The following is a 25735-nucleotide window of genomic DNA, read 5'->3' as shown; positions in this document are numbered from 1 at the left end:
GGAAGGCAACCCTGCAATAAATACTTCTGTTCGTCCGTAGAAATGATTGTGTGTAGGAGAGAAGTAAACATACGAATTTTCATGTACGAGTATGACCACTGGGACAAATTCAGATGAAGTAATTCAAGAGAAAAAATCGAAGGAAAGAATATCAAACTATATTATCAACATTTCAATCGTAAAAGTTAGAAAACAACTTGAAAGTAGCAGCGTTTCTATGCATTGACCATTGTCTTTTAGACAAGGACCTGAAATTGCAATAAAGTCCAAACGCAATGCCGAGCCATTCAGGGAAGCAAAGAAAAATATTTATGGGGAATTCTAGAAGCGACGAAAAAGTTGTCCAGTCTAGTGACTATTCCAATTGCTTTCCAAATCCGAAAGATTCGAGAGCGTCATTCAAAAGTGACCACAATGCCGTAAGTGAGCATCAATAATGGATGCAATGGCAGAAGTTCGGATGAACGGCGTCGTTGAGATTCAAGGATTTAGTTCCAGCAAGGATTCTTTTGCAGTCGCGGCGACAAGTTGGCTGTCGCAGCTTCTAAAATCCTCAGCAGGCGACTACGTTCGTCCAAACTATAAACTGCATAAAATAAAAAAGTGCTTTTGGGTCAATACAGTCAATACATGTTTTTCGCAACTGTAAATAATTGCGGTGTTATCACTATTTCTATAATAAGAGAAAACTCACATATATCAAATTCATGGTGAAATGCTTGAATGCCTCGTCGAACAAAAAAAAATATCCCATTTCTATCGTTTTCCCACGAATTCTGCCGGTACAAGAATGACTCTTTGACGAACTCGAAAATTGCAGCAATAATCCGAATGATTGCAGTTCATCTATTTAAAGCTCAACAATAATTAGGCGAGAAGATTTTCATTGTAATAGATTATTAGATAGAATGGTAGTGCTTATTTTTCAATCTGAACAGTCTCTCTTATCAAACTCGGTCTACTGAAATTTCATTTGAATTGCAGCTCATCCCGAAACGAGCTCAAGGTTTGTTGAACGCAATTTTAATTATGATCATTCAATGAACTTACATCCGTTGTTGCGAATCAATTCGAACTGCCCACTATTTGTCTGCGGAATCAATTATAGAACTGCCGGCTAACTCTGATACTCCGCACCTAGCGTGTCCATTAAATCTGCTTCCAACATCACGGGGCAGGTAAATCAAAACGTTCTAGAAGAATTTAATCATTTAGTTATGCCTAATTATTCATTTTGAAATTTACGCTATTTAGCATGGAAAAACCCTTCACCAAATGAAAATAAATTATTCTCATATTGACAACATTTTCATTACACTTTTAACATTTTTACTGCTGTGGAGTTCTGGAGGTCGATAGTCTGACAATTTTATAATTCCGGGTTCAATGAAAGTCTAATTTTGGTTTATGCATGGGGCACACATTTCAATAGCCAGTCAGAGGCCCATTACAGCAAGCTCGATGAGGTCAGTCAGAGGCCCATTACAGCAAGCTCGATGAGGCCAGTCAGAGGCCCATTACAGCAAGCTCGACGAGGTCAGTCAGAGGCCCATTACAGCAAGAAAACTCACTCATTTCAAGACGTAGGCACAATTTACAGAAGTCTAATCTAAAGGAATCGTTGGAGTCATTAAACTGACGGTGACAGCTCGATACGATCACAGGTGAGCTGCCTCAGGACACCTGCTGGTTAGATGAACATTCGTGGCCGGCCAAGCGACAGCAAAGATTACAATGCTAATACGACTGCCCTGTCAGCGCATCGACAAAAAAAATTGTAAGAAACTTTTTTCTTGTAAGAAAGAAACTTAACTTCTTGTCTAGTTCATCCAAAAACTGGTTAGAATATTCAGAAATTTCAGTAGAATTAAAAGCAAGGGATCATGTTCATATTCAGACATGCCACTAACTCTAAAAAGACACGATCTTGTTCAGTTTCTTCAATGAATGCTGAAAGCATATAATTTTTCAATTGTGTACCATAATAACCTCTGAAAAGATTCTGGTTCGTGTGCTTTTAAGCATTAGGGTAGCGGTTATCATTTGTGATTTTAAGTAGAGGCACTTTTTGTAATGTGCCTCTGCTCAGAGATGGCTGGATAGCTGACACGCGATGCATGCGTGACACAGAGTCTTGTTCTCTATGCAAGCGTCGGATTTATCTAAAGAATGAGAACGTAGAATGAAATGAATGGCGAATACTGCGTGATTGTCAGGGCAAGGGAAAGAAGTTTTTTATTTCAAGCCATAAAATTACGAGGAAAAATGCGCAAAGCTGTTAATGAATCGTGCATAGTCCATAACCATAGCGCGAATTCATCCCATGAAATGATGCTCCAGCTGCATAAATATTTCATTCGCAGCAGCGCTCGGCTATGATTTATCTCTGCATGTAAATGATTCAGCGCCACGTGTTCAACTCCAACTGACTATTACAAATACAAGAAGAGAGAAATATTAAAGCTAGTAATTTCAATATTAAGCTGTCTTGTACGATTATGATTTGAATCATTGATATAAATCACCTTTAAACATGGAATAGTATTTAGAGCATCGCAATCTATGATATCGAGGGAATGATGAACGTCTAATAAAAAGTACAATAGAACGAGGTGGTATTGGTACATATATTTAACCATGCTCGTTATTTTCATCGTTGCATCCAACACAATAAATTTTATTAAAGCAAAATAAACGCAAATTTAAATTGGCTACATTCATCAATTGTTATGTAACTCGGGTTGTGTAGTTCAATGTTAGCGTAATGACAGATGTGCATTTCAGTGACATTGCAGAGCTTGCGTGACCTCGTACGGGCCGTCAAAGATGGCTTTGTCATTACGACTTGACAGCGAATATTTGCACAAGTTCAACAACACGGGACTGATGGGAACTTGGACGGCGCGTAAGACAGATTATTACTTATTTTAAAGTCTGTCTTCATTAAACTGTCTTCGCTGTATGATTACGCCTCACAAGAGACAATGCAAAGTTAGAATAAACAAATAAAGAAACTGGGTATTTGTTTATTCAGAAGTAAAACTATCAATACAAAGAATAATAAATAAACACTAAAGCACATAATGAGCATGAAAAACATAAGTAAACAATAAAGTACTTCTGATATAAAAACACAAATTCTCGCGCCTCTCATCGCTGTGGATAATTGCTCATGCAACGGGACTGCAATGCGAAAAATAAAAGCGAACTCAGGAAGGATCGAAAAGCGCAAGTTCTACTGCGTCATTGCAACAACATAATTTTCGATGATTTCCCGTGGGCTCTTCTGTTTCTCAGCGCCATTACGTGCCGAATTTGAAGGCTTTAACGTCATTAGCGGCGGAACACTAGAGGAATTTGTGAAGAAAGATTCAGGGGGCAAACTCGGCTAGTGAATTTCCGAGGCAATTTAGCCACGCGCAACATATGTGACTTGCATGTGCTCTTAAGCCACGGAAATTTAAATTCAACAGCAAGTAATTATTGAATTTTCATTTTGAAACTAAATTTTTGCAATTATAAGGAAAATTTACGTAGTGACAACTGGAAATATGTTCACTAAACTGACTCACTGAAATCTATATACTGGCCAGTAATGTACTAACAAGGTTACGAAATAACCTGTTAATATTGATCGACAATTTCTGTAGATTACTAAGAAATTCTTCTTGAAATATCAGAAGCTAAGGCATCGACATGTTGGTTCCAGTATTTCTTGTCACGAGCTAGAATTGCCACGCAAGAGACAGCATTACTGTCGAGCAAAGAGAGAGACAGCATTACCGTCAAGTGAAGAGAGAGACAGCATTACCGTCAAGTAAAGAGAGAGACAGCATTACCGTCAAGTAAAGAGAGAGACAGCATTACCGTCAAGTAAAGAGAGAGACAGCATTACCGTCGAGTTACCCAAAAACAGCAATATTGGCAACAATCTCGTCACAAGTCACTCCGCTCATCCTCGCTCCTTTAAATTATGCAGTGTTGGGGGCAATTTCAGCAGAACAAATTTGATTAACACGTAAAAAATATGGAAAACAAAGTCTTTCAGAGTTCACTACAATTTAATACATGATTCTTAAAAAAAATCAAGAATAAAATACATATGATAAATTTACGCATGATAAAACCGAACGCTTTGTGCTTGCATAGGCTGCTTTTTTATGAAAATATATGACAATTTTCTAGCTTCATGGAGCACGTGCAATATGCATGCAATTACTCAAAACAAACTCCGCATCGAAAAATGCAATCGTGAAAAATAAATTAAGTAAAATGAAAGATGTAAAAATTAAAGCCACATAAATAAATTGATGATATCTCAACTTAGTCACATTCTAATCTAATAACTTGAATGTTTTTTAGTTAAAAATTGGAGGATAACGATCCAGATGATCACCAGAGCAGATGGTACAACCGAAAGCAAATTAAATTCTAGTATCTTTCATCATTCAAATAATGGATTCGTTACATAAGAAAAAATTATAATTAGATAAACGTCGTGACGTTGAATTTCGCAGCCTCACGACCAACAAATGCAAGCAGGCGCCTTTAACTAACATTTGATTAAACTAATCAGTATGTAATATGATAATATGCGGGTAGAAAGTACGTTTTACATGGCAACACTTCTAAAGAAGCCAGTGTCTCCAATGTTACACAGGTACAATAAATTTCTAATTTAATTTTAAATATTAAAAAATATTTTGTCCAATTTTTTTAATATAAATAAAATCATAAAAAAATTTTATATTGAAAAAAAATTTATGATTTTTTAAATTATTTACTCTGTCAATTGATTCAAGCATTTTCTCCGACTTTACGCAAGTGTGCAAAATTTTAGATCGATTGGACAGGTAGAAGTGTGTTAAATATCGATTGTAAGATTTGCAGCAGATAAACAAACAAACAAACAAGAAGTGAAGTTAAAGGGAAGTGTTGTAATAAAGAGCGCTACGTTTCCAGAACAAAATGTAATTTTATTATGTTCCAACATGCAAAAATTCCCCGACATCCTCTGACACAGTTATTCGTACAGTTGGAAAATACTAACATAGTTGCATTAATAATAATCAATGGCATGTCTTCTCATCTTGATAACCTCAAACAGTCTCTTTGTATAGTTCTTGATGAGATTCGCAGTGGCATCCGGTTTGACATTATACCAATCTTCAATTGCGACTTGTTTTGATTCCTGGCGATTCTTTGCAGCCCGATTATTGATTATAACTTTCAATTCTTGCTATAAATTCTTCATCGGGTTCAAGTCGGGGCTATTTGCTGGCCATGTTAGAACAGTGACCTTCGTTTTATTAAGCCGTATAGTTTTCGAGTTATGATCCGCATCATTATCTTGCTGAAATATCCATAGTCGTCCAAAACCAATGCCCGAGCGGATGTTTGCAGGTTTTCATTCAAAATCAATATGTAAACATCTGAGTTCATTATTCCATCAATTTGAATTAACTTCCGGTGCCACTTGAGTAAAAAACCCTAAGTATCAGCGATCAAATCCCAGGCACGACTTCGACTTCTTCGGAAGGAAAGCCCTTAAAATTTTGAGCCCAATATTATTTGTTTTATTTATTTCAAATAGCTCATTATCGTCTCGTCCCTCCATAATACTTGATCTCAAAAGCTTTCCTCTTTGTCTACATAAGAGCTTGCGAATGTCAAACGAGCAGCAACATGACGTCGTGTATGAAGTGGAACTGGTCGAGGTCTGCGTCCATGCAGGCCATTATTGTTGAGACGACGCCTGTATGGTGCGCTGACTCATGCATGTTCCCTCACTGACTATATTGGCAATGTTCTTCAACACCACTCTTGAATTCATATTTACCTAACGACACCGTTTTACAACTGATCGTTCAGATAGTTTCGGCTTCCGTCCTCATCCAGGCAACATGTGTGCATTACCAAACTCCATTATTGTCTTTATCACCGACAATACGGTGTAGTTTGTAATATAGAGGCGTTTCAAGATGCACCCATAGCCATTGCCAGATTTGTGTAAGTCAATAATTTACCTTTCAAATGCACACTGAATTCCTTCATCTTAATTGCCCATCTAGAAGTTTGCAGTCAAATGTCAGGAACCGACACCTCTGGAATGACGTCACCGATAATAATGTCCTACGGTATAATATCAATCCGGATGCCACTTCCAATCTCATCAAAAACTATAGAAAGAGAATTCTGAAGGTAGTCAAGATGAAAGGACATGCCGTTGATTATTATTATTGCAAGTATGTTAGTATTTGTCTGAAGGTGTTACAGAATTTTTGCATGTCAAAACGTTTTGAAATTACATTTTGTTCTGAAAACGAGTGACATTTTACCTAAACGAGTACATTACATATTGCTTAGTCCAATCAATATCAGGCTCATACATTCTCCAATTTGCGAGTTATTAAAGAAAACATTGAAAATAAAGAGTGCACGAATAACTTTGTCGTTAACTATACAATTGTTCTTGATATAAACGCCAGTGGAAACTTTTTGAGCCTCCGTGCAAAATCCATTCGTTGGCGAAAAAAGGTCAACTGTGCAAAACGGGTGGAATAATACAGTGACTTTAACGGGCATTAGTCGGTGCGATTCATTAATTCGGTGAGCACAAATCCTTCCTCTAAAGAAATCGCGGGCCGGTCGAGCCGAGGACCGACGAGGCATTCAAGCGCGCGGTAATTACTGGCGCTGCTCAGGGATTCCCGCTAATTTCTTGGGCCGGAGGAAGATATGAGTCGTAGTAAATCTTTAATTAATGTTCTTTTTTTAGAAAATTAATCTGAAACGATTTAACGCTCAACATCTGTGATTGAAATGCAATTAGAAGTATTCAGCACGCGCCTATATACATAGCGGAAACTGCTGTGAGAAGTTATAACTCGAAGAAAAAATCAAGCCTTTCGTAATGTTGCTTTTCATCAATTGAAAGCTGTACAAATCGCGAAAATATTTCTAGGATACACATAACGATAGTAAATTTGTGATGCAATATGTTGATCAACATATTGCAAAAATGAGGGCAAACATAGTAATACTAATTACTAATGACAAAGTAGTAATAGTAATAGTGATAAGATTGATGACAAAGTAGTAATAGTAATAGTAATAATAGCAATTACAAAGTAGTAATAGCAATAATGGTAATGACAAAACTTACATAGGGTCGAGCTTATTGATAAACAAAAACAGGCGTAAAGTACAATAAGGCGATAATTAAGGGCAGCAAGTTCGAGGTAAGGCCCGCTTTAGCTTATTATTACTATTGTTGAAGTGAACGCCCCGGTTGCATTGCTACGGCCGCAGTCATTGCCTTGGCCCGGCAGTGCCACAGCGGCCATGACTTGCCTTTTATTGTCAACGGCAAAACACTAAGGCGAGTCAAGAATGACAGCTGCAAGCTATTGCTACGGGCAAGACATCACCGATAAAAATGAAAAACATTTTGACTTGTGGTGCTTCTATCCAATTTCAAACGGAAAGTGGACGGGTCCGACAATCCCATAAAACGTTCCTTTGTTAAAGGATTCTTTCATAGCAGCGACGCCAGACAGTAAACACATTTCTCTTCAAAAAGCCAGTTGACCGATTTCAGTACTGTAAATATTGCAGTGTTAAATGATAGCACAAAAAACCTTCAAAAATTGATTAAATTTATATCATCATCTATCGTGATATCGTTCTTTCCCCGCTTCACGCATATGTTTGCTGTAAGTTGAAGCTGCATGTCCTTTAATGAATATGAATAAAATTATTCAAAATTTGTTTTGCGTTAATTATATCTTGAAGTCCTCCGTTTCGCTGAATAGTTTCAAGAAGAAATAAATAGATGCAAAAAATTAACTCACCAAGCAAAGTGCTGTTCGTGATGATACGCAGGAGCTGCCCAGGATCCATGGCTGCCACGAGATTAACTGGAATTTCAGCTACAATTTTCCTTCATTGCCAATAATGGCTAGTAAATTTCCTCATAATCACAGAAATTTACAGTTCCAGTAAAGTTAATGCTTCACAATACTCTTCTCATAAAACAATAATCATAAATTTAGTTTAGTTAAATTATGAGTTGCCTCTAAAATTTTAAATTTTTTACTCATTTATAAGTCGCTTGAATAGATTAACAATGAAATAAATAGCTCTCACAATAAACGCGTAACTGAAACTTGTCTTTCACGTCGCATCAGCTAAATTCCAGCAAGGATCATAATGAATGCGCTGTTGTTGACTCCACAAATTACATAAAAGTACAGCAAAAACAATTCATAATCATCAAATTAACATCATCCAACCCGTCTGATAAAAGCTTCAAGCATCACAAGCATCACATATTCCAGAAATTTAGCCTTCCAAATTGCAGACATTGCCGTGGGGCTGAAGCAAAGTTTTAACAACGAACGCTTTTTCTTTATGTCCTGGCAAATGCTGATTGGAATAGACCTTCATTGGAAACTATTACTTTGTATATCTATTTATTCCCATGGTAACCGGAATATTTTAACGATAGATTAATACAATTCGCAGCATTACATCAATTGACATTATTCAAGATTTGGAATAGATTTTGCATGAAAGTAAGGGTGTAAAATATATTTTTATTTTGACTAACACTCGTACTTTGTCCATCATTCAAATATGCTGCACTGAGCTAAATACAATAAAAAAGAATCATACATGGATCATTCGTGCCGATGAAGTTCATGGATATGAAGATCTTACAATATTTATTAAAAATTAGAAAAGCAGCGCCCATTTTGCGATCTTTTATAATTATAAAACATGGAGGAATGAATTATGAGATAATTTCCTTTAAAATCTCCTAAATATCTTTTATGTAGCATGAAGAAATGTTCTCATATTCTTTTTCTGTATAAATGTTTTTCAAATGAAATCAATGCACTTGTCCCGAACTATTTTCCCGATAATATTTTTTTATTCTAATCAGATTTTCTTTGGATGAATTTGACACAAACTGAAACTAAATTAAACGAAACCTTTTATTATGTTATGCCTCATAGAAAAATAGAATATTTTCCTCCTCTTTCGTCTAATTACGCAAAAAGTATATGAGAAATAAAAATTTCAATATTATTATATTCAATCTTATACGTCCATAAAATCTTTGTTAAAGAGATCCAGCTTTTTCCAACGAGCCAATTAAATTCATAATTTCCATTACGAACAAATGTGATCCAGAAAGAAGAACCGCCGGCTAAAAGCTCCAGTAAAACTCGTGTGGTGCGCGGACGTAACCTCACCACAGCGTAGCCAGGGCAGCACTGACGCGACGCAGACCACACAGCCGCCATTGGTCCTCATCCATCAGAAGCGTCATCGCACCATCAGTCAAACTTATCAAATGCAAGCAGGAATCTGTGATGATGCGTCACAATTAGTACGAGTGACGCATTCGAAGCTCATGGAGATCATTTCGAAACATCGTGGGGTTGAGAGCATCAGATCGTTGTTAAAATGGACATTCAAAGGTCCGTTTCTCGAAATTCGAACTGAACAAAACGATTACAGATGAAACATAGGAGGACAAAATTGGCTGTATGGTAGAAACCCAAAAGCAAACTAGAAGAAAAATATTTTTAAAATAATACAGCAATTTAAAATAAATTGATAATAATAATTGTAATAAAAAATACGCGAACACTAGTGTTTTGTCAGTAGTGACAGAAAAAATTTCTGAGACAATTCATACTAGGATCTTCCGATACATGCCAGCTTCTTGGGCAAGAAAAAACCTCAATTCCCTTTTAATCTGGTAGTATTCCTAAGTACAAAAATATTGCACTAGCATTGAAAAATGCAAACATAATAATTACTAAAAAAAATGGAATCCTACAATTCTTCGTCTTCCGTATTCCATCGATCAGACAGAGAATTCATTTCTCGATCGAGGTAATCTGAAAGATCAGGGCCCTCACCCGCATTGGTAAGAATATCGAGCAGTGATAACATTGCCTGCACCACATCAGCTCCGACACTTCTGATGAAGCAGAGATTTGCGGTGAATAGTTGGCGCATATCAGCGGCGCGCTGCCGTAATGGCGAAATGATCCAGCCTGGATACGCGGAGTTACGGAACATCGAGTAATTGTTGGACGGTCTTTACTGAAGCGAGAGCTAGCGCGTAGTATTGTTCTACTGCCTTTACTGAAGCGAGAGTTAGCGCGTAGTATTGTTCTACTGCCTTTACTGAAGCGAAAGAGTTAGCGCGTAATTGTTCTACTGCCTTTACTGAAGCGAGAGTTAGCGCGTAGTATTGTTCTACTGCCTTTACTGAAGCGAAAGAGTTAGCGCGTAGTATTGTTCTACTGCCTTTACTGAAGCGAAAGAGTTAGCGCGTAGTATTGTTCTACTGCCTTTACTGAAGCGGATGAGTTAGTGTAGAGTATTGTTGTAAGGACTTTATTGAAGCGAAAGAGTGAGGAATGAGTAATGTGTAAGGAATTTACTGTACTGAAGCGAAGTAGTGCGCGCAGAATATTTTTGGACGGGCCTTCACTGAAGCGAGAGTCAGCGCGTAGTATTGTTCTACTGCCTTTACTGAAGCGAAATTGTGACTTTCTGACAAATGTCCAATATTTTGTTAGCGATTTCTCAACCACACATTTTGTAGTCTTCTAATTTGAATGCATATTCATAATATTTCACAGTTACTGGCATTCCGATCAGTAGAAGAGAACTTTTAAATGCAGAACTGCCAAAGCATAGGTGAAAATGAAACTTGACGATAAATCCATTGTGATAAACGATGAAAAGAAATGTGAAGAAAATTATATCAAACGCAAATAAATAAGAAATTTAATTGTAAGTGGATTTATGGACGTGAAATTTGTATTATATACTCATGTTTCAATTTTTCCACTAAATCCAAGCTTATACACTTGTTTCGATGGTGAAAATGCTTGATGGAAAGGTTTCGAAAAGACTACGGAATATTGAGCGAATATTTCACTAACCAGAGTAGACGGATATCGAGTATTAAGTCCGATTTTGATTTTCGTACAAGAACTGTGTACATAATCACGATGGGGGATCACTCAAAAATTTTATATTTTTAAATTTATAATAGAATGGAATTCAGTGAAATCGATTATTTTCTGAAATTTTATAAATGTTAGGAACTAATATGGGCAGTTTAGGCATTAATTGATGCTAACAAATTGAATTGCTGCGGTACGCAAACAAGGAAGAGCTCACAAAATTGAAAAACAAAGTGGTAAGAGGCATTTAATTTTACAACGTCATTTCATAACGCTGGACTTCAAGCCGGCATTAGGGCATGTGTCATGTAAAGCAATCAGCGGCTTCTTGGTTCCTTTTATCCTGCAATCCCTGCAATTCCGTCAGTCAAGTGAGATGGATTGCTGCGTGCCTTATTATCCATGGAGCGTGATTTTGTCTGCCGCTGCACGTGTGTGCCAAGGCCACACTATATTTATATAGGTCCTATGATATCCTGCGAAATTATAACTTGTAGCTAATATATATATAGGTTCTATGATATCCTACGAGGTTATAACTTGTAAGTTGTAGCTAACTTTTCCACTCGCGCTCTAGAAACTGACGAGCGAATAAATTTATGACATGAAGGGTATAAAAATGAATTTTTTCTTGGATAAAATTTTTGAATTTTTTAGATTCTTTTCATTTTCCATATCAATATTACTACAAAACAAAAAGATTACCTACTTCTTTTTATTGAAAATATTTATTTATGCGATCGATGGTTTTCGTCTTACACTGGTGATTTTTGAACAACAGTTGCCGAATGAAATTATCAGCGAATGAAGAATAAAAGAGGCAAACGGACACAATACTGAAATTTAATTCGAAGGATGGAGGATATAGTCGTTAGGTTTTTTTTTATTCTCGAAATTCAGTTGCGTAGAGCGGAGTCGGTGGGGCCGACAAAAATGATGGAATGGCCCGCCACTCAATACAGTTCAAGCTGCACGCTACGCCACGGGGAGAGTTTGCTGCCTACGTAATAAGCAACTGAATATTCATAGCTCATTAACTGCAAAAAAAAAAAGTTTAAAAGGATTAAAAATTTTCAACGTTCAGGGAGTATGAATGATAATTCCAGTTAAATGAGTTTTTAGCAGAATTGAGATTTAATGTCTCTTGTCAGCGCAATATTGAAGATTCTAAAAATTACGAACAAGTTTCTGTTATTAATTTGCAATTTTCTAGAATTTATAATATAGTATTTCTAGGTAATGAATTATCGAAGAAAAGGAAACGATTGGATGGGAGTTTAAAGTTTTAAAGTTGAGCGAATATCAACGATAAGTTCGGTTAGATTGAATTTTTAGCGGAATCGAAATTCGTGACTCGTGACAGTGACTGATAATGCTAAAGAGCATTAATAAATTTCCATTATATTTGGAATAAATGATAACCAATAAACCTGCCTTCGTTTGCGAGTGAATTTGAATCAAAGGACGGCGCATCAATTTTAGTTAAAATAACAACACATTAACGATGTTCAGATCAGCTCAAGGTTTTTAAATCCAAAATTGTCAAATTAATTATTACTCAAATACGAACAGGTACTGATCGCTACAAAAAATCAACTCAAATGGATTCAGTTTCGTGCAGTAATTTTCGATAATTTTGTGCTAGCCATAGTCGAAAAACACGCGTGTCTCAAAACTGCCAGTAAACAAGCCAAGTTTCTTTTACCATTGTACCCATTGGGCCGCTAGCAAAAAAGATTTTCAAGTGCTGCGGAAGCTATTGATGTCATTATTTTCTAATATTTGCACGCGGCTTGACGCCGAGATATGTCGTCAACGCTGGTCATTATCGAACTTTGTGTCTAGCTTAGATATAGGATCAGGTCCTCTAACGAGCGATTCTGACGCAGGCTTTGAACCTGTCACAAAGAGGAAAGCTTTCGAGGTTCGGCTAAGCGCTATTGCTAGAGCCCGGATATTATCAAAGAGAAAAGCGTGGATCCAGACGTAATCATTTCATGTTTACTTACTAAGAGCACAAAAATCTGATTCCAAATGATGACATCAACTCTGTTTTGGAACACGCAATGCAAGAAACCGGGCTTTAATATATTTTTTTTATAGTTTTTATGAGGTTGTGGACCAGGAACGGGTTTGAATTATGACCTCACAGTATTGGTTGGTAAAAATAAAAATGAGCCTTTAAGTCACTGGTTACGTCCGGTCTTATGTGTTTAATTTCTCACACTTTCATATTAAGTCTTGAAATCAATCAAAAATGCTTTTATCAATTTGTTGCATATATTATTTATTTATGCATTTATCAATTTATTATTGAAAACAATATTGGTAATCATGAAATTTTTATATACCTTATATTCCAAATTTATTTAAAATCTCGGCCGAAATGCGTAGCGAGAGGATAAGTTAGTGTATTGTATAAAATTACCACTGGAGTTGGAATAAGTGAACAACCTTCTTTTTTACTTAATTTCCACATACTGACGAAAACTGCGTACTCATATTTTCATTATTCCTTCGTCGCGACTGTAATTACAGTTTTAAATAAGCGCATAGACTATTTATCATATTTCCAAAATATACACTAAGCCTCGATCAAGGTAGAAGTATACACGTAAAATATTCATAATGCTGGATAGCTTTTTATACTTCGAATGCAAAATTTGTCAGTACAAGTGTCGAGTATTTTTTTTTTAGTTTGAAGCGTTCTATTGTGTACTGGAAATCACGCATCAAGTTGCCCAGGCGTCCTGAGTCAAATAAATTCCTATGAGAGAAAACCGTCATGATTAATATCGCCAGGATCCACCGCAATGCCGGCACCGAACGCAGCCGACTGCCCGGCACGCCAAATCAAAACTCATCGTGAAAAGTATTGGTTAAAACGAGTGAAATAGATTTAATTCGAAATGCTTTTTGAAAATCAAATTCATTGAAATGAGTGCGTCCGCACAATAAAACGTAAAAACCTGCTTTAAAAAACGGACTTAATTTACTGTTTTTACATAGGCTATATATCTATATATGTATGTGTATATTAGTTCACAGTTACATCAGGATAACCCAGCGTTGTCTGGAATAGATGATCCTTGAAATTGGACGGTCCCGTTAGGCTGAATTACGTCATCACGAATCTCGTCATCGCCACGCCAGTTAATAATTTTGGGACTCATGACACGTCAAAGAAAGACCAGTTCCCATCAAAACTTAGCATGGAACTCATATGACGCCCAGTCCGGCATTGGTAGGAATTGAAATTTTACACTTAAAGAAAAATTGAACGTGACACATTAGAAATTGAATTTAACTTTATACAGGGTGTTTCAGAATTAAGTAACCCTTTTAATTTGTTAATAAATAAAAAACTAAGAACGTTATGAAGTTGAAACTTGTTTTATTTAAAAGAAGAACATTTTCATGGTAATATTGCATCATAGTTACGTCATTATCCTGTATAGCTTGCTAAATTTGTGTTTAATTATCAAGCCTTAAATTTTCATCATGATTCGCTACAGCAAAGAAGAAAGAACAAAAATTATCGCTACAGTCAATAACGATGTCAATAACAGAAGTTCAACGTGATTACAGGATCCATTTCAAAACAAGGATCCTTCAAAAAACACATTTAAATATCTTTATCGAAAATTTGCGGATATCAAAAATTTGCACTCTTGTCAGAAACACTAATGAAGGTTATGAAAGCAACGAAGAGAAGAGCCCTATTTTGTCAAACAATTGTGGTGGGCATTTAAAAGATATTATATTTAAAAACTAGGATACAATATTACCATAAAAATGTTCTTCTTTTAAATAAAACAAGTTTCAACTTCATAACGTTCTTAGTTTTTTATTTATTAACAAATTAAAAGGGTTACTTAATTCTGAAACACCCTGTATATTCATATCACCCATTCCCATTAGCTACTCTTTAATACGAGTATTCCCAAATAAGATCAAATTTCAGCTCGATGGAATATAAAAACTCGCCAGGCGATGTGAAGACGCGCTCTAATACTCTATTTATTTGTGGTGCTAAAAGGCTTGAGAAACGACTTTGAGGCTTGAGCAGAGCTTGGCTAACCTATGAGTGGATTATTTTCGTGATTCTTCCCCTAAAATGACTAAAAAATATTTCTTTTTGGAATTGGTTGGACCATGTACAATTTCAAATGTGGCCTTGCATATATATACATAGTTTAGACTTCAGCATGGCAATCAACGTTCAAATGCTCGACGATAAATTTTCATTATTTATTTAGACCTGACATTGATAACGAAGTTCTATGAATTAATTAACATAACGCAACGAAAAATTCTGATATAATTAGCTGATCTTGATCATATGTTAAAATGAGAGAAATTAAACGGATATAGGGGTCTGATTGTTTTGTTAACAGCAGTTTTGATAAAGTTTCCATCAGTCTTCAAAATAAAATAGTACCTGGTAATAACGTTTTCTTTAGAGAAGTGTATTATTTTCGCTGCGAGCAATCGATTTTATGGGTGACACAACTAAAGCCGGAGATCCCATGAACAGATCATGCTGTTTAAATCCAGTGTCGCAACATGCATGAATGAGGAAAATTAAGAATTATTAGACATGAAAAATGAATAGTAACGTAGTCTAAGCTAGTGGCTCACCCTCGGGTGTAGTAACTGAAATCAAATACAGCATATAAAATGTTGTGTTCCTTTTATAATATAACTACTTTTTTGTATCAACTGACTTTTAACAAATTTCCAACTAATTTTCGACCGATCCTAAAAAATGCATTGAAAACACTTGATTAGGATGGCAAGAAAAAATGTTTCAAAGGAGGATTCTTTTTCAACAGTGGAGGAGAATATCAATGATTACGTTGCTACGTCGTGTTCCTGATATTCTAGGAATTTGCATACAAGTTCAAGAAATGAACTTAGGAAAAACAAAAAACGTATAGCAGTTGAAAAAAAGAAGAAAATTATTTTCCCTAAGTCGCATGAGGTGCATGAGTAACTTGCTGATATTTAAAGAGCACCGAGTTCTAATTACCATGAGTCTCATTACTGAATTTGTGTTCCAAACAATTATTACATTGCTTACATTTTCTGCTAAGACTTTTCCGGACGAAGTTACGAAAAGCTTGCTAATTTGACCTCGCTCTCAGGTCGCCCTAATCTTTTGCCTGGAACAACACGAGAAAACCCGCTTGTTTTTACGTCCTCTAATCTAATAAGTTTAGTATTTGCGTTGCCAAGGCTCCCAAAACCACTGGATTTATGAAGTTAATCTTTCTATAGGCGCTTAGAAGAAAAAATATCCTCTGCTCGGATCCAGCGACCGCCATTTACACCGAGAATTACAAGGCGCCACAGAAGCAAAAAATAGAAATTGAGGGCCATTGTCCACCTAATGTGGAATTTTGCAGAGGAAGACGTCGCGTGGCAACCAAGGCAGGAAGGTTGGTGAGGAAAGAGTGTGGCAGACGGCGCAGTCCATCAAGATTTTTTTGCGCGACAGGAAAATTTAGTCCAATGGCTGGTTGACATCTAATTAAAGGATTTTAACTCGGGATTTGACTGTTTAATTCTTGCTTTATTACATCAATCGTTGTTGACTCGGTGAATCCTTGCCTTATTTTACGAGTCATATGAAATCATATTATTATGAAATTAATAGTGCGCGCACGCAATTACATCACTAATGAGATGTCGACAGTCATAAATAATATTAAATTACATCCTTAAGGTGCACTGATCTAACGACAAGGTCGCAATCATTACAAAATCTGTTACCCGGCCAAAAAAGTACAAATAAGATCAAGGTCAAGCAATTAATGGATTTTAGTGTTCACGAACAAACGAATAAACAGCCGAAAAAACTGTACAAATAGTTTTCTGTAAAAAATTGTTTACGGTCTAGACATACGAGGCCCTGGGCAGCCATCCCAAACACACCAATGAAGGCTTATTGGCTGCAAAAGGAAGGTTGTCCACGAAAGTTATTTATTTTAATGGCGTCTCACGTCTGAAATTTACAGTTGGGTATTAAAAAATAATAATGTTGACGTTAGCTTTTTTGTGCAAATCCATAAGATCAGGGACGGTATAACGTAAAATAGAAATTAAACTAAAAAATACCATTTTTGAGGCAAATAACCTATTGCATGTACTAATTTCTTGAGCGAATTTTATTGTACTTAATAATCATCTGACGCACGATAATTTTTTTCCCACCTCGGTTCTGATATTATTCAGACGTTATTTTGCTATAAAATGGAACATTTAATAGTGAAATACACCGCAGTATAATCCCTTTGAGCCGAGATTATATTGCGGGATGTTATGAAGGCAGACGACAAAGCATCCATCATGGCGGCGAGGTAGGCTCGCGTGCAGGCTGCTACTGGTGCAGGCCGGACTTCTTCCATCCATCATGGCGGCGAGGTAGGCTCGCGTGTAGGCTGATGCTGGTGCAGGCTGGGCTTCCTCCATTCATCATGGCGGGAGGTAGACTCGCGTGCATGATAGGCTGATGCTGGTGCAGGCCGGGCTTCCTCCATTCATCTTGGCGGCGAGGTAGGCTCCCTAGCAACCTGCTACTGTAGCAGGCAACCTATTTTTCACGTGTGCAGTCTGCACTGCAGCGCCGGCAGATATTACCGAGCCACTCTAAGCCAGGACAATAAACTGCCAATAGTCTGCACATTACTTATGCTATACTGATCCCGACAGCAACTACATCGCGACGCAAGAACAGGCGTTACTATTGCCACTGTTCAAGGTACTTTTACCACCGATAACACACTCTGAGTAGCGTAACCTTTCCCACTGAAGTTACAGGAAAAATACAATCATGTCACTTAATACAGAGAGAAGCGCTATCTAAGCCAGTTAAAACAATGGAAAAAGTAACAAACGCCACGGAACACACAAAAGAGTTACTCATCCCTCTGTGCAGTTCGCGTTGTTAATTTCATACAGCTAGGTATTGCTGCGCGTAGCACTGCATATTACGTGGTATTGATTACTCATATGTTCGCATGTCTCTTACACTAGAGTCGCGTCTACTTATCTTGGACCCCGAAACCAACCCTTACCCTGACACATATTTAGTACCACAAAATAGTTCAGGAATTGACTTCAAAACGTTCAATTTAACTGAATTAAAATTTAAAGACACTCATAAACCACAACTTAAGTGGCGCTCCACTAACTTATGGGATATAATTTTTTCACATCCTAAAATGAAATTATCAAGGCAATTTGATTTGCATTCTTTGATTGTAACTTGCGCTGCACAACATAATGCAAATAGGAGTTTAAGATATGAAACGTATTTACATGGACATTTGCTCCTAATCCGCAAATTCAGAAAATTAATTATGCATAAAAGAACATGTTTTGTTTTGTACATCGTTTGTAGAAATGAAGCGAGCTCCGAGACTCAGGTGTCTAGGAGGCGGCAAATCTTCAAGGCACGACACGGCAGCAAATGACTCATAATCTCAACATATAAATAATCTTGCTGCGCATCCATCATCCGGCCGACAGTGAGCTTGAATATTACAAGAGCAATACGCGGTCATATTGTTCCTTTTAATTATACAAGGGAGTTTCTGCGTTAACAGAGGAAATTATTCATGAAGTTCGTGTTGGGATTTCATTACGTTGCGTGCATATTATTTGAGTTAAATCTCTAAATCCCCTGTATGATGAGAGAGAAATTTCGTTTATTGGACGAACCCCTAAACATTTCAAAGCATTTCCGTTGCCCGATCCCTTCCACATTCACCTCACGTTGCCAACTTCTGAAAAATTTAGAAAGGGAGAAAGTTTCCCCGAGCGTGCTACTTATGGAAAAGTTAACCCATTTCATATAACAACCATGGGAGTCTACCCTATCTCAAAGCCTCAAAACTTTCATTTTCCCATAACACACACAGAGTTTTTCACATTTTTACTCCCACTGCAATGAAAACTGCTTTTTTTACAACGACCATGTGAGAGGAACAAAAACGTAATCCCAGATCTCAGGATCCCTCATTAGCGTGAGATTGGAAGTATTTTCAGGAGCGCATATGCTGTGTCTATGTAAGAAAAGCCAGAATTGTGGGAGTTTCTTACCGCGTTGTCTATCTTATGACAACCAAAAGCGCAAGTGAAGGATAAGACTATATAGACTCGTCAGTGGAATGGCAGGAACTGATTTCAGATTTACATCAGATTTTCGTCACTAGCATTCAGATACGTTTGCGCTGAAACATAAACAAAAAGAATTGGCACGATAAAAAGCACAAAAAACTGAAGCACCGATTTTCGTGAATATTAAATAAGTTTGTGTGTCTTATTCCATAAAACTCTATGACAAAGACCGGAATCGAGAGTCAACGATCAAAGTTTCAACTCAAGCGAAATGTTAATTTTAAATTCACAATCTCATTTCCACATGGGCAGCCAATTTTAATTTTTTATTGTAATTTGAAAGTTTCCAGTTAGGAGTAAATGCGATTTTTTAAATGAAAGGAAGATTTTCATATCGCGACAGTCCAAATAAATTGACTTGCGATGAGCGTGGTGGCCGACACGGTAGGTGGCGTTGATGCATGGTTTTAGTATGTTAGAAATTTCCCCATTCCTTAGGTTCTAAGTTTCTTTTTCTTCATACCTATTGTTGGTATGAATTTGTAAATAGAAAGAGTTGGCAGTAAGACTTAGTGGTGAGAAAATCCCATTAATGTTGCTCCGTTAAGAGTGTATAAAGCCATTCCTTCTTAATTGCTATTTATTATTTTGAGTGATTACTCTTTGTTTTTCGTTTCATTTATTTACGTTGATAATGCATGTTTGCGCTTTCTTTGATTAGGAAAGGGCGGACTCCAGTGCTAAATTTGGGCTTGGCCTTTTCTTGTGGCTCGACCACCTTAACTTTGAGCTTCGGCTTGTTACTCTAATAACTTTAATATTTGTTCCTAACCTATTGGGAAAGCTCGGTGCTTTCCTAAGCTAAACTTACTTGTCAATTCAGGAGTATGCCCTCTCTTTCTTCTACTTTCGTTATTTCTCTTTACATAGCCTCTTTACTTGCCTCATAGAGTTACAGCTTAACCGCTTGGTGGCTAAAGATTTCAAGGTTGGTCCGAGGCTGTTAATATATTGACACAGTGCGTCTTACATTTATGCTCTTAGAGCTTTAATTTTGGTTATCAATTATCTTACAGCTATTTGTTTCTTTTATTCGATAGAATAACTGCGGATCTGGTGGGAAACAACCTTCGATTTTTTGAGGACTTTCTGGTGCGACACAATTTTCGATATACAGAGCCTTCAGTTTGTCATAGTGTGTTAAATTGGCTTCTGTGAATGTATTTATTGAAACTTAATGCGACATTGGAATATTATTGCTGTAATGCAGAATTGTAAAATTTAAAGGGTACTTCTTGCTTCTACAGTCATGTTGGGCCGGGTTTATTCGTCGGTATAACATCGATAACCTGTTACGAAACCGCTACCAAGCGTTAATTTGTGGGACTTTGTTCTATCCTCAATATTCTGAGAATGCGCCTGCTTTCTCAAGATTTGGACCAGTCGTCTTTGAAATAAAAGGTCAATTTTCTTCGCCGTTCACAATTCATTATTATTTTTTTCGTGCGCACATAATATCGACGTTATTATTGTACGATTTCCAATGCATGTATGTTCATTTTTTATATTGCAAGAATGCACGCGGTATTTGCGGTGCTGGATGACAAAATATTTCCTGGTCATTCAACTGCACGGTACAAGCATGAGTCACAGCATGTGACGGGAATCGTATCTTGACTTAAATTACCAGACGACTCATAAGCGCTGGCAACGAAGACATTCAGTGAAATTTTTATCCTGTGATAGCAACATCAAAGGATAATTTATTACAACTTAGCAAAAGGCCTCTTGCAAAAAAGAAACTTGCAAAAATATCAACGTCGTTGAAGCACCGAACTTTGTGGAGTGGCTTATTGAACGCAGGGGCTAAAAGTTTTCTTTATAATGCGAGGAGAGATAAACTTAGCGGTAAAAATTGGGTAGCCTGATCGTCTAGATTGCGTTCGGATGGCTTGGTTCCCTTTTATGCAAGGATAAGAACAAACTTGAGAAGAAAAATAAAATTCAAGATGGAGACTCAACGTTTTCAAACTGGAATCGCTTGTATCTGAATATTGATGTTTCATAATATTGGGTGTAGGTATAGATCTATATTCTATAAAAATGTAGTATTCTAAACCATAGACCTCGTGCAAAGACAGCAACGATGCATAAGTGAGACAATTGTGTAGCGTATAATGCAGTTATGTGATTGGGACATTGAGCTGCCTCGAATTTTGTTAGGGTATAAAAGCATGAAAGAATCGAAAAAGGAAGGCCGGCATCTTTAGCAATAAGGTTCTATAAACGTTCCCGGAAGTTAGTTCATCTCAAGCAGCACGGCGGAAATCAGGACAGGCTCTCGATTACTTAATTCCTGAGCCAACATCAATTTTGTAAACTAAAGATGCAGTTTTGAACTGGCATGCAGAATTTTACTTAGGCTTAGATCTGACATCCCTAGCACCATGTCATGCTTGCGAACAGGTTGCATTAGTGAATACTGAATTGCAACTCTCTTCCATGCTTTCAATTTTTCTAACGTACTAACCGTAAGGTCTGTCAAGTGATTTTAGTTTCAATATGGGTGTAATCGCTTCAGATATATAGACCAAACTAAAATAAATACATGACAAAATCATAACACGTACTGTTACAGGTGCATTCCTCGAAGGAATGCACCCTGCTGCAATAATTGCTGCAATAATTGTTGCGGCGCTTACCGCGCCGCATAGCTTAAAGAACAAACCCATTATGTTCACTGGTCAAACTCATCATTGATAAATGAATTGTATGAGCCTAACCTGTAGAATACAACCTAGCCTATGAGTCTCCTCCGGGACCCGCACAGTTCCTGCCCAAAATTCGCAGGTTCTCCTGCCTAACTTAGTATAATTGCAACATACATGCATATTGAGTTAAAGTTTTAACTGCGTTTACAAAACTTATATATACTATGATACACAATTTATTGAAAGTGTTCAGAAGATTGGGATTATATAGATTAGCCTTAATGTTCAATTGTATTCTCGGAGGTTTTACTCGGGTATGTTAAAACATTAACTATTACGTCTCATTATAGTTATGGACGTCATGAGTGGACTTGCGCAGCTAAGCGCCACAGTCAACATGTAAGCTGAACAATCAAAGGATTTATAATCAAGTATGCTACCTAAAAACCAGATTTAGAAACACTTAATCCAGTTATTTTCGAAAGATCATCAGTCACCAGGTGGAAAAATAAATAGACACAATTTAATATTGCGTCTTCCGTAATAAATAGATAAACTGGCTTGCGTGTTTCGTGATGATAAATTTAATTAATTAAATAAATTACCTAGAGTCTTTTGCCTTACATTTACGAAGAACACATGGGAAACTTGGAAGAGCATTACCTGAGAAAGAGGAATTAGTGTAATTGTTAGAATAATCAAAATAGATCGAACTCAAACTTTTTGTACTGGCGAGAGAACCAAAACTGGGGATGTAGCAATGGACTCATCCAACTCATAGCTCGATATCAAAACGCTGTAGTTAACAGAGCTGTAGAGAAAATCTACTAAATATCCAATGATGTACCGAAGCCTGTTGTGAAAATTTGGTGAGGAAATTCAATGGAAAAGCCGCAACATTCAAAGATGAACTGACATTTGTTTAATTTAGAATATTTGCTAACAAACAGGTGAGCCATTAAAATGCAGCGTCGTTACTTTTTATATTTGCAGTAAAATTTTTGGCTGCATATCGAAACATCAAAAATTAATCTCATGACTCTACATCACGCAGAAATCAAATGACGGCGATACGCTATTATGAGACCACCAGGTGCGTATCGCAAGTCGTTCCCGACGTCGTTCACGACGACATTCATGACAGTAAAAATGCATGGCGCGTCGTACGTGGATGGCAACATGCCAAGGCACTAACATGTGCATAACAGGTTTAATATGGACTATCTTAAAGTAGTTGATGAGGAGGGTTAGGGTAATAATAAATGCAATGAAAGCGGTACGTGGATGTTATCGCCGTCGAGGATGTTTAGTTCAAGCAAATGCCCAATGGGACGATCACATTTACGATTTTAACATTTATAGACCGTATTAAGTGTAGATGTTTCTCCGTTTAGGACTTTCTCGAGCAGTATGAGCAGAGATATTATAGCATTTGTCACAATAACATCTATCTACTATGTAAAGTGTAGATCGATGTTCTCACCGTTGTGGATGTTCTCCTCGAGCGGGATGAGCAGCGGGATGACCACATTGAGAGCCATGCTGTCAGCCTGCCGTGCGTCGCAGCAGCCACAGAGGCAGGGGCCTCCGCAGACTTGACCGAGGCTTCGGTAACGCTATAGAGGCTCTTTGAAGTTCAGTCTGCAGGCGACAGGACTGAGGTTACTGGAAAGATTAGGTGCTATAAGAAATACACAATTATGTGTGGATGAGCAAATACGCCAATAAAATAGAGCAGGATACTTTTAGGAGCAACTTTCGTGGATATGAATCTCTTAACATGATTTTAAGATGTTCATCCTGTTCTGATTTTTCGACTATTTTTTCTCACGTCAATGCTATAGTTATAACATTAAAAAAGCATATATGAGTTGAGTTATATACTCAAGTTATACCCGAGTTATATATATGTACATATAACTCAAGTTTGAATGCAGCTACTTGCTAACTCCAGTCAATATTCAACATTTTAAATATAGCAAGTGTAGCCTAATAGTGAAATAATATATTATGTTAGAAAGTCTCCCGAACAAATAATTAAAATGACTCATAGATGCAAGAGAGCCAGGATTACGTGTATAATAAATTTACAGCAAAACGGAAAACGATGAAAAAGCGTCCCCGATAAAGGCGAAATAGTTTGAAAGCTCATGTAGTTTGGAGTAATTCCCTCTACAGTTGGGGCGGCGTGAAGTATGCAAGGGTCGGCGCGCGCCACGCCGCTTCCCTCTGAACTTTGTCTGGTGGAATCAGGGACGTCGAGGCTCGGTGCATCTACCAGCGCAGGCGGGTCCTAAAATTGCTCTATTAAAGGGGCACATCGCATGCATTAAGCGACAAACTTAAATATCATGCTACCCCGACATCAACATGTTTCGAATAATAATGACATCCAACAAAGAAGTAGAGAATTTAATTTCAATGCATGTTAAAATTAAATCTGATTCTTGAAATTTGACGAGACTTGTCATTCGATGAGTCTTAAAGTTTTGTTTTAATGTGATATTATTCCGACGAAATTAGTAGATGAATAATAGAAATAACTCCACCATGATTATATCTCTCAGAATGGAAAGATTTTCACAGCGATCAGGCCCTAAGTCTTGGATTCGTCGAAGGCGCAGGTTATCTGCAGATCAGCCTTGACGTGGCGTTGCTGCTCCACGTGAGGCGATGGATTGGCAGGACTTTGTGTGCGTTACTTACGGCGTCTGCAGCATTTCTCTGAGACCAGGATTGTGCTCTTGAGAAGCCTACCTACAGATGCCGAAGAGCAGATAAGGGCGATTGATGTGACGGGTTACATTGACAATGCTGTCACACGCGTCTGAATAGACAGACAATACCGTCACATAGACGGGTTAGACGAAGGCAATACCGTCGGCGAGACTGCAGCGGCTCAAAGCTTCGTTGTTAGGTCATCGATTTGAGCAAGTCTAGAGTCTCGTAGTCTATCACGAACTCAGCCCATAATATCTCTGATTGAAATAGTTCAGAGATATTATGGTCAAAATATAGATATTATGGGGACAATAGTTCATATTATCTCTGATTGAAATATCACTCTAAAATTTAGAAAGCTCAGAACAATCAACCATTTGTGGAACTATTGTTTTGTCAGTTCACACACCATCCTCGTTATGATGACAAGAATGATCAAAAGATGTCAGTGGTTTGGTCTGCGCAATCAGCCGTGACGGGATTCATTGAATTGTCAGCCGAGTAGTAAGTCGCTTTGGTCATCACAATCAGCAGCCGACAACTAAAGCCTTTGTATAGCGGTCTGCATGCCAGCCATGCCGCTGATTTGCATGGGTGTTCAGACTTGGCTACACGGCGCGATATTGAGGCAGCCGAGGACGCCAATCTGGTCCTAGGAGCCAATTGCTTCCGCAATAACAAAACCTATCAAGTTATTTGGACAAACGACTCGCATCGGAATCGGACAAGACCATACACAAGCATAAGCTGCGAATTTCCATGTTCATGTAAATGCTGCACAACCAAAAATATGTTTTGATATATGGGCTTTTAAGATTTAATTTGTAATGATTACGAAAGTGAATTCGTTAATATTTTGGTTACTTCAACGGCACGACCGCACGAGCAAATGTTTTCAAAAGTGCTTTTTCTAGCTAACCAAATAGAACAACATTAAAACATTTCCTAAGAATAGAACATTTCCCACGTACAAGACGACAGAAACAGCTTCAAGAAACAACAGTTCTTTCTAGTAATGCACGAAGACGTTTTCATAAGAATTACAAGACGCCTCCGCCACCCAAACCCAGGCCGGAAAAACTGATTAGTTTGGCCATTACCAAAAACTCCAAGTACTCCGAGGCTGCAGGAATTCAGCGTAATCGCTGAGCCGGACGTATGGAGGGCCGTGCTCCTTTGCCT

At 37.4% G+C, this 25735-nt stretch overlaps 1 protein-coding gene across 1 annotated transcript in view; it reads right to left on the bottom strand.

Moving 5' to 3' along the window:
* LOC108681145 (neural-cadherin) overlaps positions 1 to 23373 on the bottom strand; it is a 78779-nt gene extending 55406 nt beyond the window's left edge. The window contains exon 1 of the mRNA XM_018170140.2: positions 23316 to 23373. Coding sequence (XP_018025629.2) covers positions 23316 to 23373 — 58 coding nt within the window. The remainder of the gene's footprint in view (positions 1 to 23315) is intronic.
* Positions 23374 to 25735: the final 2362 nt, after the last annotated feature.

Source organism: Hyalella azteca, unplaced genomic scaffold (assembly GCF_000764305.2).
Source record: "Hyalella azteca isolate HAZT.00-mixed unplaced genomic scaffold, Hazt_2.0.2 contig5366, whole genome shotgun sequence".
Classification (NCBI taxonomy): Eukaryota; Metazoa; Arthropoda; class Malacostraca; order Amphipoda; family Hyalellidae; genus Hyalella; species Hyalella azteca.
This window is presented reverse-complemented; position numbering and strand designations above follow the sequence as displayed.